The sequence below is a fragment of the Mustela putorius genome, unplaced genomic scaffold (genome assembly GCF_011764305.1).
Source record: "Mustela putorius furo isolate JIRA1106 unplaced genomic scaffold, ASM1176430v1.1 tig00003836_pilon_pilon_pilon, whole genome shotgun sequence".
In the NCBI taxonomy this organism is placed as follows: domain Eukaryota; kingdom Metazoa; phylum Chordata; class Mammalia; order Carnivora; family Mustelidae; genus Mustela; species Mustela putorius.
Window position 1 is genome coordinate 33,310,026 of NW_025421989.1, and position 14,384 is coordinate 33,324,409.

At 42.8% G+C, this 14,384-nt stretch overlaps 1 protein-coding gene across 2 annotated transcripts in view; it reads right to left on the minus strand.

The window, feature by feature from the left end:
* SRPX (sushi repeat containing protein X-linked) overlaps window positions 1-14,384 on the minus strand; it is a 118,171-nt gene that overhangs the window by 1,628 nt on the left and 102,159 nt on the right. For both annotated transcript variants that reach the window (XM_004754891.3, XM_004754890.3), the window contains one exon: window positions 12,445-12,566. In XM_004754891.3, the coding sequence (XP_004754948.1) occupies window positions 12,445-12,566 (122 nt within the window). The remainder of the gene's footprint in view (window positions 1-12,444; window positions 12,567-14,384) is intronic.

A 14,384-nucleotide genomic window follows, 5' to 3' on the forward strand; every position in this document is an offset into this window, starting at 1 on the left:
AAATCCAAACTGACGATACTTGCTTCTGCCGTTTAAGAGAGTTTCGGGGAAGATGGGAATAATTTCTGTTTTATCTCAGTGGGAAGCTAAATTGCTAATCTGCTGCTAGTGACTAGAAGGAAAGAATGACAACAGTTAAATCTCTCCACCAGGTCTCTTGAGACAGGAGAGAGCAGCTCAGGAGGAGCTGACTGAGAAATGCATGAACTGAGTGTTTGTAGACCATGAAGTGGGTCAAAATGCAGATAAACTGCTCTGCATCTTTAAAAAGAGGAGTATTTAGGTTTTTCTAGAGGAGAGAGGGATGTCTTAATGCAGAATGGTCCCAGAGAACAAGAGTAGAAAAGAAAGCTGGTCTGGAGAGCGAAAAAGGCCACGTGTTGTGGCGGTTGGAATCTGTGGGAAAAGGGCAACCACTGAGGAAACGTGGCATTTGATGCTCTAGTGCTTCTGAGGCTATGGTGGCAATCTCCCATGGTGCCACCATGTGCTGCCACACATGCTTTTCATGTGAGCCTTGTGCCTTGATGGACAGAATATAAAGAGGAAAAATGACCATGGGAAGAAATGAGTGTTCAAGTCAGCAAGCGATCAACAGTCACTGGAAATGTATCCCACCATGCCCGAGAGACCACAGAAATCTTGGAGATGGATGATGGGACACCCCACAGGCTGAGGGGTGTTGCCAGCAGTGTGTTAGAGTTACATAAATGCCCATAATGAGCTCTTTCTGGAGAGTCTTCTAGAAAACTCTGTAGACTCAAAATAATAATAATAATACGGGCTATTCTGTTTCAAGATGGCAATGGAAGATCCTGAAGTCACCTCCTCACCTGGACACAACAACTTTACAACTACATCTAGAACAGTTTCTTCTGAAAAAAAGAAAAAGAAAAAAACCAAAAAACCTGAGACCAGGCAGAGCGTCTACTGCATTATCAGGAAATGAGAACAAAGCCACATCAAAGCAGGTATGAAAAGACGAAACACAATCTCAGCAAAGTAGCCACATGCCCAGCACAGTGATACCAATCATGAGGGAACTGAAAACCTGGAACTTTTCTTTGAGGATCAGAGTCTCTTCACCCCACGTAGGGAGCGCGTTCCCCCAAATGTCTAGCTTTGAAAACCAATAGGGCTGAAGCATAGGAGACGTGCAAGTCTGTGGTAAATGGAGAAATGGTGCTTACAGGGCTCAACCTACAAACTCCCCCAAAGGGCAGCCCAGAAGGAGCCATTTGAAAAGCACCCAGACATCAGGTGAAAGAAGCTCCTTTGATCATTTTTAAGTGAGTGACTGAGCCTCAGGGACAGAGGCTGGTGGGTGCCGTTTTCACACTCCGTCTTGCTAAAGCCAGTGGCAGCCATCTCTTTCTTATTTTATTTTTGGCCTTTGGGCTCCTTCTTCACACTCCAGCCAGCAGGCGCCATCTTGGTGCTATCCTGCCTTCTAAAGCTGGTGGGCGCCGTCTCTCTCCATGCAGCTCTCCCTCTCCCTCTGTCCCTCTCCATCCATCCCTTGCTCCCTGTAGTTCACACTCGAGCTCTTTTGTTCCTAACCTGCCCCTCAGGTTCGCTTTCCCCCCAGCTCTGTCCGTCCCGCTTCTCCCCCAGCTCTCACAAGCGCTCCGTCTCTGTCGCACTCATCTTCTCTCCACCTGTCCTTTGCACACTTATTCCCCATTTCTCTCTCCTTTCCCCTCTCCTCTCCGTATGCCTGTCCATCTCCTGCTTTGTCTGTGTCTCTCCTTTTCTCTCCTTTTTATCCTTCTCTTTCTCTCTCCCTCTGTTTCTGTCTCCCTTTCTCTGCATGTGTATCTCGGTGTTGGTGTCTTTCTACCTCTGTATCTCTCTCTTCCCATGTAGGTCCCAGTCTTTGTCTGTGTGTCCCAGCTTCCGCCCCTCTTCCTCCTCTTTCCCCCAGCCCCTCTGACCATCCCCCCGACTCTGTACGTCTCTCTCTCATTCTTCCCCCTCATATCCCTCTCCCCCCTCCATTTGTGTGTGTCTCTCTCTCCCTTGCTCCTCTCTCCCCTCTTTCCCTCTAACCATCTCCTTATGACTCTTCATGTCTTCGTCTCACTGTGTGTGTCTCTCTCCTTAACACTGCCCCCCCCATCTCTCTTTATCCCCGTTGCAGTGAGTACCACACTTGGCTTCACTCAAGCCGATGGGCCCTATCTTCACACACTCCATCTGCCTCCCTACAGCTCTGTAGTATTTTCCAGGAAGGAGTGCACACCTTCCCTGGCTCCCTGATACTTACCGATGATGCTGCCAGGACACTTGTACATCATCTGGCTCTTGAGCCCGTGTTGCTGACACCTACAGGTCCTACAAGCCAGTAACTAACAGGAAAAAGTTCTTAAACAGGAACCACCCCCAGGAGACTGCCATTCGTTCAGACCCAGGAGTTCAGCCTTTCTCTGAGATAGGCCTATTCGTTTATCATCATAGCTACGGCACGAGGGGCGGACTTCTTAAATTGACCTCTGGGGACTGACTATAAACCCTTCCGAGACCTTGGAGGGGAGACGCTATCTTTGTACTGTGCCTCTGCTGCTCTCCAGAGTGCTAGCTAGCATCTACTGGAGGAGAGCTCACAGATGTCTGCTGCCCCAGTTTTTCATCTGGTAAAATGGATTTTGTGGATGCTACCCAGAGCATATCCCTTGATCACAGGTTCCAGAGGCCAAAAAGACTTGCATTCCGGGCTGCCATCAGACTGTATCAATCAAGAAGACAGTTCTTGGTAAGCTATCCCTGGCCTGGGGCACCGCATGGACAGATTAAAACAGATCCCATATTCCTGTGAAAAATTCCCATTTGCTCATCCTGGAACCTCCTCCTGAGGGGCAGCCTTCAGCTTCGGCACACAGCTAGGAACCTACGGAGGGGCTCTCGGGAAACATAGTCCCAGGGATGCCATCTTGGTGCTGTCCCTTTGTCTCACTACAGCTCACCCATATGTCCCAGAAAGGAGCTTGTGCACTTGTCTGAGGTCCCAGGTTTTTGACTGCTACCCAGGGGACACCTCCCGATCATGCAGCTCAGATGACCAGTGGAGCTAACACTTACCAGTGGAGCTACAACACTGTATATATGTTTGTAACCTTAACAGCTGCTGTTTGGGGGGCTCGCTTCTAATGAGCCTGAATCGAAGTGCTAAGATTCTTACCTTTGGCACAATCTCAGATATTGGAAGCTACTGACAATAAAATAGTCTGCTTAGAGACTCAGAAAGGTTTGAGAGACCATCAAAAGCTACAGCAACAGATGACCAATAAGGATCATCTCCTATATAAGACGACCATTTCAACAGTGGGAGAAACGGCTGTTTCATCTAATACAACAGAAGAAGATGCTCCAAACAATGTAGCAAGATCAAACCTTGGAAAATAAACCTTAATAAAATGGAGAAAAGTAGTTTACCTGATCAAGAATTCAAAGGAATGATCATAAAAATGCTCTCAGAACTTGGAAAAAGAACGGTCTAGTCCACTGAGAACTCCAAAAAAGAAAATATACAAAAGTATCAAACAGAAGTCACAGAGCTGAAGAATTCAACAACAAAATGTGAAAATATATGAATCTTGGGGCACTGAAAAAATGAAATTAAATTAAAAAAATTAAAACCATTATGTAAAAAATTTGTGTGTGTGTGTGTGTGTGTGTGTGTGTGTGTATGGAATTCAACAAGAAACTAGATGGAGAAATAATCAGTGAACTCAAAGGCAGGGCAGAAGAATTTAAAGTTCTTTTTTCTTTTTGCTGCTCTGAATGTGTAAACAATTAAAATAGCTTTCAGAACATATGGAACAATGCCAAGCAGACTAACATTTGCATATATGATTCCATTATTTGTACACAAGAGGTCCCAGAAGGAGGAGAGAGATAAAGAGACTGAAAACTTCCCTGACATGGGAAAGCAACAGACAACCAGATCAAGGAGGCCCAGAGAATTCTAAGTAAAAAGAAACCAGAGATCTACACCAAAACACATTATAACTAAAATGTCAAAAGTTAAGACAAGGAGAGAACCTTAAAAGCAGCAAGAGAATAACAGTTTGTTACCTACAGGAAAACCCCGGAGGACTATCAGCATGTATTTTCAGCAGAAACCTTGCAGGCCAAAGGGAGTGGCATGATACATTGCAAGTGTTCAAAGAAAACAGCTTCCAACCAAGAATAGTCTATTCAAAAAAATTATTCAGAATTGAAGGAGACATAGTTTTGCAGACAAGCTATAGGAGTCCATCGCCACTAAAACAACCTTACAAGAAATGGTAAAGGGACTTCTTTATGCTGAAAAGGATGGGCACTGATGAGTAACAAGAAAACATAAGAAAGTATACATCTCATTGGTAGGGGTAAATATATAGAAAAGCTAGTGGATTCATCACATAAAGGTAGTATAAAAGGTTAAAACATGTAAGTAGTAAGAACTGTAACTACAGTAAGTTAAGAGATACAAAAGATAAAAAGATGTAGTTGTGACATCAAAAACGTAAAATGTATTGATTGGGTAAATACCTAGTAGGGCAATTGCTAGATAAGAGGGTAGCTCTATTTTTAACTTTTTGATACTATTTTCCACAGTGGTTACACCAGTTTGATTCCCAGCGACAGTGCACAAAGGTTCCCCTTTCTCCACATCCTCATCCATACCTGTTGTCTCTTCTGTTGAGATCAGCCATTCTGCCAGGTGTGAGGTGATAGCTTAGTGTGGTTTTGATTTGCATTTCTCTGATGATGAGTGATGTTGAACATCTTCTCATGTGTCTCTTGGCCATCTGTAAGTTTTCTCCGGAAAATGTCTGTTGATGTCTTCTGCCCATTTTAAAATTAGATAATTTGTTGAGTGTTGAGTTGCCCAAGTTCTATATGTATTTGAATACTAACTCTTTGTCAGCTATGTCATTTGCAGATATCTTCTCCCATTCAGTAGGCTGCCTTTCAGTTTTGCTGATGGTTTCCTTCACTGTGCAGAAGATTTTTATCTTGACGAGGTCCCAGTAGTTCATTTTTGGTTTTGTTTCCCTTGCTTCAAGAAACATATGTAGGGGCACCTGGGTGGCCCAGTGGGTTAAAAACCTCTTCCTTCGGCTCAGGTCATGATCTCAGGGCCCTGGGATAGAGCCCCGCATTGGGCTCTCTGCTCAGCAGGGAGCCTGCTTCCCCCTCTCTCTCTGCCTGCCTCTCTGCCTACTTGTGATCTCTGTCAAATAAATAAATAATCTTAAAAAAAAGAAACATATGTAGAAGGAAGTTGCTGTGGCTGATGTCAAAGAGGTTATGGTCTGTGTTCTCTAGGATTGTTATGGGTTCATGAACCTTCAGGCAGACACCTAACGACTGAGCCACCCAGGTGCCCTGCAGTAATTTTTAAGGTATTATTGGATTCAGTTTACTTGTATTTTGTTGAGGACATTTGTATCTAAGTTCATCAGAGAAATTGGCATGTACTTGTCTTTTTTGTGGTGTCTTTTTCTGGTTTTGGTGTCAAGGTAATGCTGGCCTCATAGAATGAATTTGGAAGTTTTCCTTATTTTGAGAAGAACAGGTACTAACTCTTCATTAAATGTTTGGTAGAATTTGCCTTTGAAGATATCTCGCCCTGGAGTTTTGTTTGTTGGAAGGTTTTTGATTCCTGGCTCAATTTCTTTGCTGGTAACCAGTCTATTCAAGTTTTTTCTTTCTTCTTATTTCAGCTTTGGTAGGTTATAGGTTTCTCAGTATTCATCCCTACCTTCTAGGTTGTGTTCCTGGTTTCACTTATCTATTCTATTGGTCTTTTAGTTTCTATACCATTTATTCTGATCTAAATCTTTATTATTTCCTTCCTTCTGCTGGTTTGGGGTTTTGTTTGTTCTTTTTCTAGCTCCTTTAGGTAAAACATTTGGTTTTTTTGAGACTTTTCATGCTTCTTGAGGTAGGCCTGTATTGCTATGAACTTCCCTTATAGAACTGGGTTTACTGCATTTCAAAGGTCTTCAACCATTGTTTTCATTCTCATTTGTTTCTTCTTTGATTTCCTGATTGACCCATTCATTGTTTAATAGCATGTTCTTTAACCTCCATGTATTTGTGGTCTTTCCTGATTTTTTTCTTGTGGTTGACTTCTAGCTTCATAGCATTGTAGCCAGAAAAGATGCATGCATGGTATGACTATCACTTTTTCAATTTGTTAAGGCATGCTTTGTGGCCTAATAGGTGATCTATTCTGGAGAATGTTTCGTGTGACTAGTGGCCTTTTAAAATATATAGTACTTTATGTGTTAGTTTGTTCTCTAGAAAAAAGTCAATAAAATTATATTTATCAACAAAATAGTTTGAGACCAAAAAATGAAAATATACTAATACTCATAGAATGTAATAAAACCAGTTCTAAGAGGAAAATTGATAGTGATAAATGCCTACCTCAAGTAGAGAAAAAATCAAATAAATAATGTAACTTTACACCTCAACCAGCAAAGGAACAAGTAAAGACCAAAATAGAAGAACGGAAATAAAGTTCAGAGTGAAAATAAATAAAACAGATTAAAAAGACAATGGAAAAGATCAATGAAAGAAGAGCTAGCTTTTTGAAAAGATAGTAATATTGATAAATCTTTAGCTAGATTCACCAAGAATCTAGCTCAAATAAGGGCTCAAATTTGAGGGCTCAAATAAGTAAAATCAGAAATGAAAGAGATGTTACAACTGATAACGTAAGAATACAGAAAATCATACAGAAAACCATAGACTATTTATGAGCAATTATATGCTAACAAATTAGACAACCCAGAAGAAATGTATATAATTCTAAAAACATAAAACTTTCCCAAACTGAATCATGAATGGAAATATCGGAACACACCAAATTCTAGTAAGGATACTGAATAAGTAATCAAAAAACTTCCAACCAGACAGAAGACCAGGTCCACACATCTTCAATGGTAAATTATAGCAAACAATAGTAACAATCCTTCCCAGATGGTTCCTAAAAATGGAAGAGGAGGGAACACTTCCAAACTTATTTTATGAGGCCAGCATTTCCCTAATACCAAAACCAGATGAAGACATTAGAAGGAAAGCCCAATATCCCTAATGAACATAGTTGCAATTATCCTCAAGAAAACACTAGCATGCTGAATTCAACGATACATTAAATGGTTCATTCACCATGATCAAATGGGGCTTCTTTCAGGGATGCAAGGATGGTTCAACATCTGTTAACATGTTACAACACATTTGCAAAATGAAGGATAAAAAGAATAAGCTCATCAATAGATGCAGAAAAACTGTTTGCAAAGCTCAATATTGTTTAGGATGAAAACTCTCAACAAAGTACAGAGGAAACAAACCTCAACATAACACAGGGTACATACGCCAAGCTCACATCTAATATCATACTTCTGTTGAAAAGCTAAAGGTTTTCCAGTAAGGTCAGGAAGAAGACAAGGATGCCCACTCTCACCACTATTATTTAACAGAGTATTAGAAATCCTACCCACAGCAGTTAGGAATGGAAAATAAATCAAAGGCCTCCAATTGGGAAGGAAATACTACACGTGTCACTATTGGCAGAGGACATATTATATGTAGAAAGAGAAAACCCTTAAAGATTGCACTAATAAAGTGTGAATACCTGAATTCAGTAACATTACAGGATGCAAAAATCTTTTGCACTTCTATACAATAATAATGAAATATCAGAAAGAAAATAAGCACTTTCACAATTGCATGAAAATGAATAAAATACCTAGGAATAAATTCAAGGAGGTACGAGACCTGAACACTGAAATCTATAGGACACCGATGAATGAAATTGAAGAAAATACACAGGAAAAAAAATAGACATTCCATGCTCATGAATTGGGATATTATTGAATGTCCATACTACCCAAAGGAATATACAGATTCTTCTAATTGTATTTTTTCACAGAAACAGAACAAAAATATCCTTAAAATTTGTATAGAAGCACAAAAGATGCTGAATAGCTAAAAAGTTTTGAGAAAGAACAACAAAGCTGGAGGCAGTGTGCTCCTTGGTTTCCAAATATATTACAAAGCCATAATAATTGAAACAGTATGGTACTGGCATAAAATCAGACCCATAGGACAGTAGAACACAATAGGGAGCCCAGAAATAAATCCATACACACATGGCCAATTAATTTATGATGAAAGAGCCAATAGCTTCCAATGGGGTAAGACAATTTCTTCAATAAATATTATTGGGAAAACTGGGCCACTGCCATACACTGTATACAAAAATAAACTCAAAATGCCTTAAAGACTTGAATGGAAGACCTGAAACCCTAACATACAGGAGAATACATAGTCAGTAAATCCATCTTCACCATGATGCTTTTTTTGGATTTGACACAAAAGTAAAGTCGACAAAAGCAAAAACAAACAAGAGGGAATATATCAAATTAAAAAGTTTCTGCAGAGGCCATTATCAACAAAATGAAAAAGCAACGTACTAAAATGGAGAAAATACTTGCAACTCATATCTGAGAAGAGACTAATACCCAAAACATATAAAAAGTACATACAACTCAGTAACAAAACAACAAACACAAAATTAAAAATGGGCAGAGGAATGGCATAGATGTTTTTCCACAGAAGACATACCCACGGCCATCAAATACATGAAAACAATCTCAACATCATTAATCAGCAGGGAAGTGGAAACCAAAACCACAGGGAAGTATTACGTCACTCCTGTTAGCACAGATACTATTGGAAAGACAAATAGTAAGTGTTGGTGGGGTGTCTGGGTCGTACAGTCCATTGAGTATCCAAGTCAGTTTCAGCTCAGGTCGTGATCTCAGGGTCATGAGACTGAGCCCTGACTTATGCTCTGCACTCAGCTGGGAATCTGCTTAATGCTCTCTCTTCCTCCTCTTTTCCCTCTGTCCCCCCTCCCCTCCCCCACCTCAAATTAATAAATCTTGGAGGAAAAAGCATTAGTGAGGTTCTGGAGAAAAGGGAACATTTGGGCATTGTTGGTGACAATGTATAATGATGCAGCCACTTTGGAAAACAGTATGGATATTTTTCAAAAAATTAGTAACTATATAATGGCCCAATTCCACCTTTAGGGGGTTATCTGAAGAAAACTTTAAAAACTAACTTGAAAAGGTATATGCACCCTCATCTTTACTCCAGCATTATGTACAAGAGCCAAGATATGGAAACAACATAAGTGTCCATTGATGGGCAAATGGCTAAAGGAAATATGGTACACACACACACACACACACACACACAAGAAAATGTTGCCGTTTGTGACCATATGGATGGACCTTATGGAGATTATCCTAAGTGAAATAAATCAGAGGACAAATACCATGTGGAATCTAAAACAAACAAAAAAAAACCCTCATAGATACAAAGGACAGACTAGTGGGTGGGTAAGGTGTGAAGGGGGTCAAAAGGTAGAAACTTCTAGATCTAAAATAAGTCATGGGGATTAATGTAAGGCATGGCAGTTATAGTTGATAATACCATTTTACGTGTTTGAAAGTAGCTAAGACTAAATCTTAAAATTTCACAAGGAAAAAAATGTAACTACATATGGTGCTGGTTGTTAACTAGACTTAGTCTGATGATCATTTTGCAATATATACAAATATTGAATCATTATGTTGTATACTCATGTAGTGTCAATTATAACTCAAAAATAATATGCGTATAAAAATAATGGCCTCCTTTTTCCCTATCACCCTTGCAATTGCTGGAAAGTTACTCTAGGGAACATGCGTTTGCCCAGACCTTCAGGTCTCCAAAACATCGGCGCTGGGGACACCTGGGTGACTCAGTAGATTAAGCATCCAACTCTTGGTTTCGGCTCAGGTCATGATCTCAGGGTCCTGGGATCAAGCCCTGCACCCGGCTCCACGCTCAGTAAGGAGTCTGCTTGAGATTCTGTCCTTCTTCCTCTACCCCTCCACCCCTCTACATGCATGCTGCCACACATATGCACCCTCTAAAATAAATCTTTAAAGAAAAACACATGAGAGTGAGAAACAGGGAGGTGGGAACTTTGCAACACCAGGTATTGCTGCTGCCTGTCAATTGCTTCATGATGGCTTCAGTGCTATTGGAAAGTAGTATTCTACCCAGACAAGAGAATTTTTAGGTTCTCCAGGCATTCTGCATCTCCTGTTCTCTCATGCTTTCTATTCTTAGCCAAATTTGGCTCTTTTCATCTGCACTAGACCCTAGGGTGGAATTCAAAGGGAAAAAGATAAAGCATCTACCTGCCAAGTCCCTTATTCCTGATCGGTCTGATAAAGGGAACATGTGTCCTGACACTGACTCCATTAGGTAATACCTGTGACAGATCCTCTCTGCGTGACATCTACCTGGACTATCTCCGGCTCCCCAGTCATGATTAACCCTCTTTTTACAGGCTGCTTTGCAAAATTTCCACTTCAAAGTTGTAAAGCCATGAGGCCCGTGGTTCTCACGATGTGAGCCCCAGAGCAGCGGCTTCGCCCACGCTTGGGAACATGCTCAAAGTGCCAATCCTCCGGCCCTATCCTAGACCTACTGAAGCAAAGACTGTGGGCATGCGGCCCCATTCTATGCTTTAGCAGTGTTCCAAGTGATTCAGAGGCTGCTTCAATTTGAGAAGCACTACATAATTCATGTATGCACTTTCTTGTTGCTTTGGCCGTCCCCAGCCCGCAGAGCTCTAGAGTCATCCTAACGTCTACGACTTAAATCAGATTTTTCTGTTCTTCAAATTCTAGTCGTTTAAAATCACATCAGAATTTTACCCAGATTCCCTCTCTCTGTATAGCTGCAATCCACAGAGTAACATCTAGCAGATTCTGTGACAGGTTTGTAAAAAAATCATGAGCACAGGGTGTGAGCCAGTAGTTCTAAATTACCAACAGCTTCCAACACATACTTTGGGATTTTTTGTTATACATTTTCAGATGTCAACATAGTCCTCTCCCTAGGTTTATGGTTTTCAACTTGAAAGAGAACTCCAAGTACACTCCGAGAAGCTCTGCTCACCCCTGGAAATAGTAACTTTAACTTTGTCTTACTTTTGAGTCATTTGCTCCAGTTACTTAGCTCCAACAGGGTTCCAAGCACTGTGCTAGGTACTGGATAGCAAATGTTGAGGGGATCTTGGGGTGACCTCGTAAGTGTCACCTTTGGAGAGGTGTTAGCCGATGCAGCAGGACAAAAAAAAAAAAAAGTATATCCCAAAGGTTCTGAGTATACCCCACCTTCTCCCTCTTTCAGCCAACTAAAGATTATTCAGATATCTTCATTTTTTCCCTCCCTTGCCCTCTGAGTTTTTGATCTTAGTATGGATGGGGTGCTCTTTCTGGGGGGGGGAGAGAGAAATCAAACATGGAGGGGGGTTGCCAAAAAGCAGATGGAAAACAGCATGTTAAATAATCTGTTGTGTCACTGGCTAAGGATGTATTTCTCTCCTACACTCTCCCAAGGGAACTCTGTGAATCTCTTGGAACATCTAAGCTGGGACTCAAGTCCTCTTTCATTTTCTTCTTCTGGGAATATGGAAAGGCTGCACTGTCCAGCCTGCCTTGAAGTTTGGTTGCAATCATGGGATGGATTCTAGCCAATGGACTTGGAGAGAATAATCTTATGCTTCCATGAGGAAGCATGGAAGAGGGGTAGGGTTTGTTGTCCTCTCTCCCAACCCCTTTGCAAAAACCTGGAATTCCTGTGTTCTAAATGTTGACTCTACAGGGTGGTGGGACCACCACCAGCCTTGGCCCCGAAGGACTTTGAAGAGTAGTGACTGTGGACTATGAACACGTAGCCCTCCTTGCACTGTGGGAGAAAAAGGATGGGTGAGAAAGGAAGATTTTGAGCAGTTTTGCTTTAGCCTAATTATCCTTTTCACAGTAGTCAAGAGAGGCAAGTAAATATTTGGGATTGTTCTGAAATTACCTTTTGGCTGTTGAGTTCTGCTTTTTGAAGGCACCATGACTCCGAGCCTGAGCACCACGATTCTAGCTTTGTTAAATGTTACCAAAGGAAAATATAGTTGTTAAAATGGGGGTATTGACAAGTACCCTGGAAGCACGGAGGTAAAAGAGGCCAAGCCTGGAAAAGCTAACCGGATGCCTGCTCTCCTAATAGCACAAAGGATTGCGTAAGTCCTTTTCATAGCCTTTTCCCTACCCACGCCAACCCCACCCAGCAGAAAGAAAGACAAAGAAAAGACAAAGCATAGCCCCTTGGTTAAAGGGGGAAGAAGACAACACGGGAAATTATCCACCACCTGATAAATGCGCACGTGCAGCACCATGCCAGTTAGCATGGTCCTAGAACACTCAGACTACAAGCAACTCAACATTGAAGGTTACGTGGAATTAATACTGAGTAGCAAGAAATCAGGGAACATGATCCCAAAAAAAGTACATTGTAAGGGTACAATTTAAGGCCAGGACTTCCACCTACCTGAGCTGCAGGGCTAGGGCTGGAGGCATGATCTTTGCTCCTATCCTGCCGATGAGGGTCGGGAACACACCTACAAGCTCCACCACCGTGATGTGTCGAAGATCCAGGCTACACTGCGCTTGCTGAAAAAAACAAAACAAAACAAAAATGCAACAACAAAGGGAGAAGTGTGAGCATGAAGAAAGACTTCCAGGTCAAACTGCAGAGTGCCAGCGACAGCAGTGTTCTGCTCTGGGTAGTTTATTTGCCTGCTCCAAACATTCTTGAAAACAGTGGAGAAATTGGGGTTCAACCAGTGGTTATAAAACCTAAATACCCTCATAGAGAGACCACTTGGAGATGGCTTAGCAATCAGATTTTGAAAACCTAAGCAAGTTGGCAGTCTGTGTTTTTCCAGAAGGGGTGAGACTTTGCATGAGCTGAAGATCCTAGAAGGTATCCAAAACTACCCCCCAGAGAATTCAAATTTGTTTTCAAGGACAGAAGAGTATTGCCAGAGTCCCTTATCTGCCCTTGCTTCTCCCCCAATCCCTCATCCCAAGCTCCTCAAACCCAAACACAGTAAGAAAAGACACAGTAATCAAAGGCTTCAGTCTTTGTCTGGTGCCCTAGTTTTGACATCTGGGGACCTATTATGCCTGCTGCCCATAGGACACCCTTTGAGAGCCTGACACTAGAGGCTGGGCATAGGGAGGAGAGAGCTTGCATTTCTGGGTCCCAAGGGACCATAAAAATTGGAGACAGAGTTATTGGAGAAGTACAATTCCTACAGCACAGCAGAGAGGAAGACTGAAATACACCAGCAGTCTTTCTTTTGAGATTTTCTTTGAGAAGAGAGCATGTGAGCTCTCTCACAAGTCGGTGGGGGTGGGGAGCAGAGGGAGAAGGAGAAGCAGACTCCTCTGCCGAGCAGGGAGCCCGACATGGGACTGGATCCCAGGACCTCAGGACCATGACCTGAACCTTTAGGCAGACACTGAACTGACTGAGCCCTGCCCCCCACCCAGGCACCCCTATCAGCATCCGTTCTGAGAATGGGACCTGCCTGCTTGTCCAGGAGGTTTGGCCTAAGAGGCAGACTTCCAGATTGGCATGCATCTAGGGGCCTCCAGAGGTGCCCTCAGGGAGTGGCGACCAGGGGATGCCATCTTCGGGCTCTAGCTCTGCCTCATTTTCTACTTCACGGTTATCTTCCAGAAAGGAGCTTATTTCTTTGTCTGGTAACTTGATTTTTATGGCTGCCACCCGGGAACCCATCCCTATCACCCGACTGTGGTGTCTCGTGGGGCTTCGGCTAGTGGTCCTCCAGGCCAGAACCCAAAGAGAGAGGGTTCCTCACTAGCTACCTCCTTAGGGCACAGCAAGGGGTGCCAGACCCAGTAGCTCAGTCATATGTGAAAGAGGCCTGTGAGCTTATCAGCACAGCTGCCTCTCATTAAATACACCTCAAAGGACAGCCTGCAACCCTTCCCTTGGACGGCAGACCCTGTCCCTTCATGCTCTCCCTTGTTCACACTCCAGAGCGACAGCATCTACCAGAGGGGAGCTGTGTAAAAACTGGTGCCCCAGTTTTTAATGTCTGGTGCCTGGACTTTTGTGGCTGCCACTCACAAAATGCCCCGTGATGGCCTGGCTCTGGTGGCTGGAAGGGCCTGCATTCCTGGGTCCTATGGGATGGGAACAGTCAGAGTCCCTGGAAGGCTCCCACCCCCAGGGAACTGGACAGCCAACTGAGGCACAACCCTGGTATGGCTGTGAAAGAGGCCTGTTTGTCCTGGATCTTTGGCCAAACGGGCGGACTTCAGGCTTGGCGCACATCTAGAGGCCTGCAGAGATGCTCAGGGAACACTGGCCAGGGGACACCATCTTTGTTTGCTCTTACTCTCCCCCCCCACCCTCGAGGTTTTCTGGGCTATGCCCAGGCAGCACAATTCACTCAC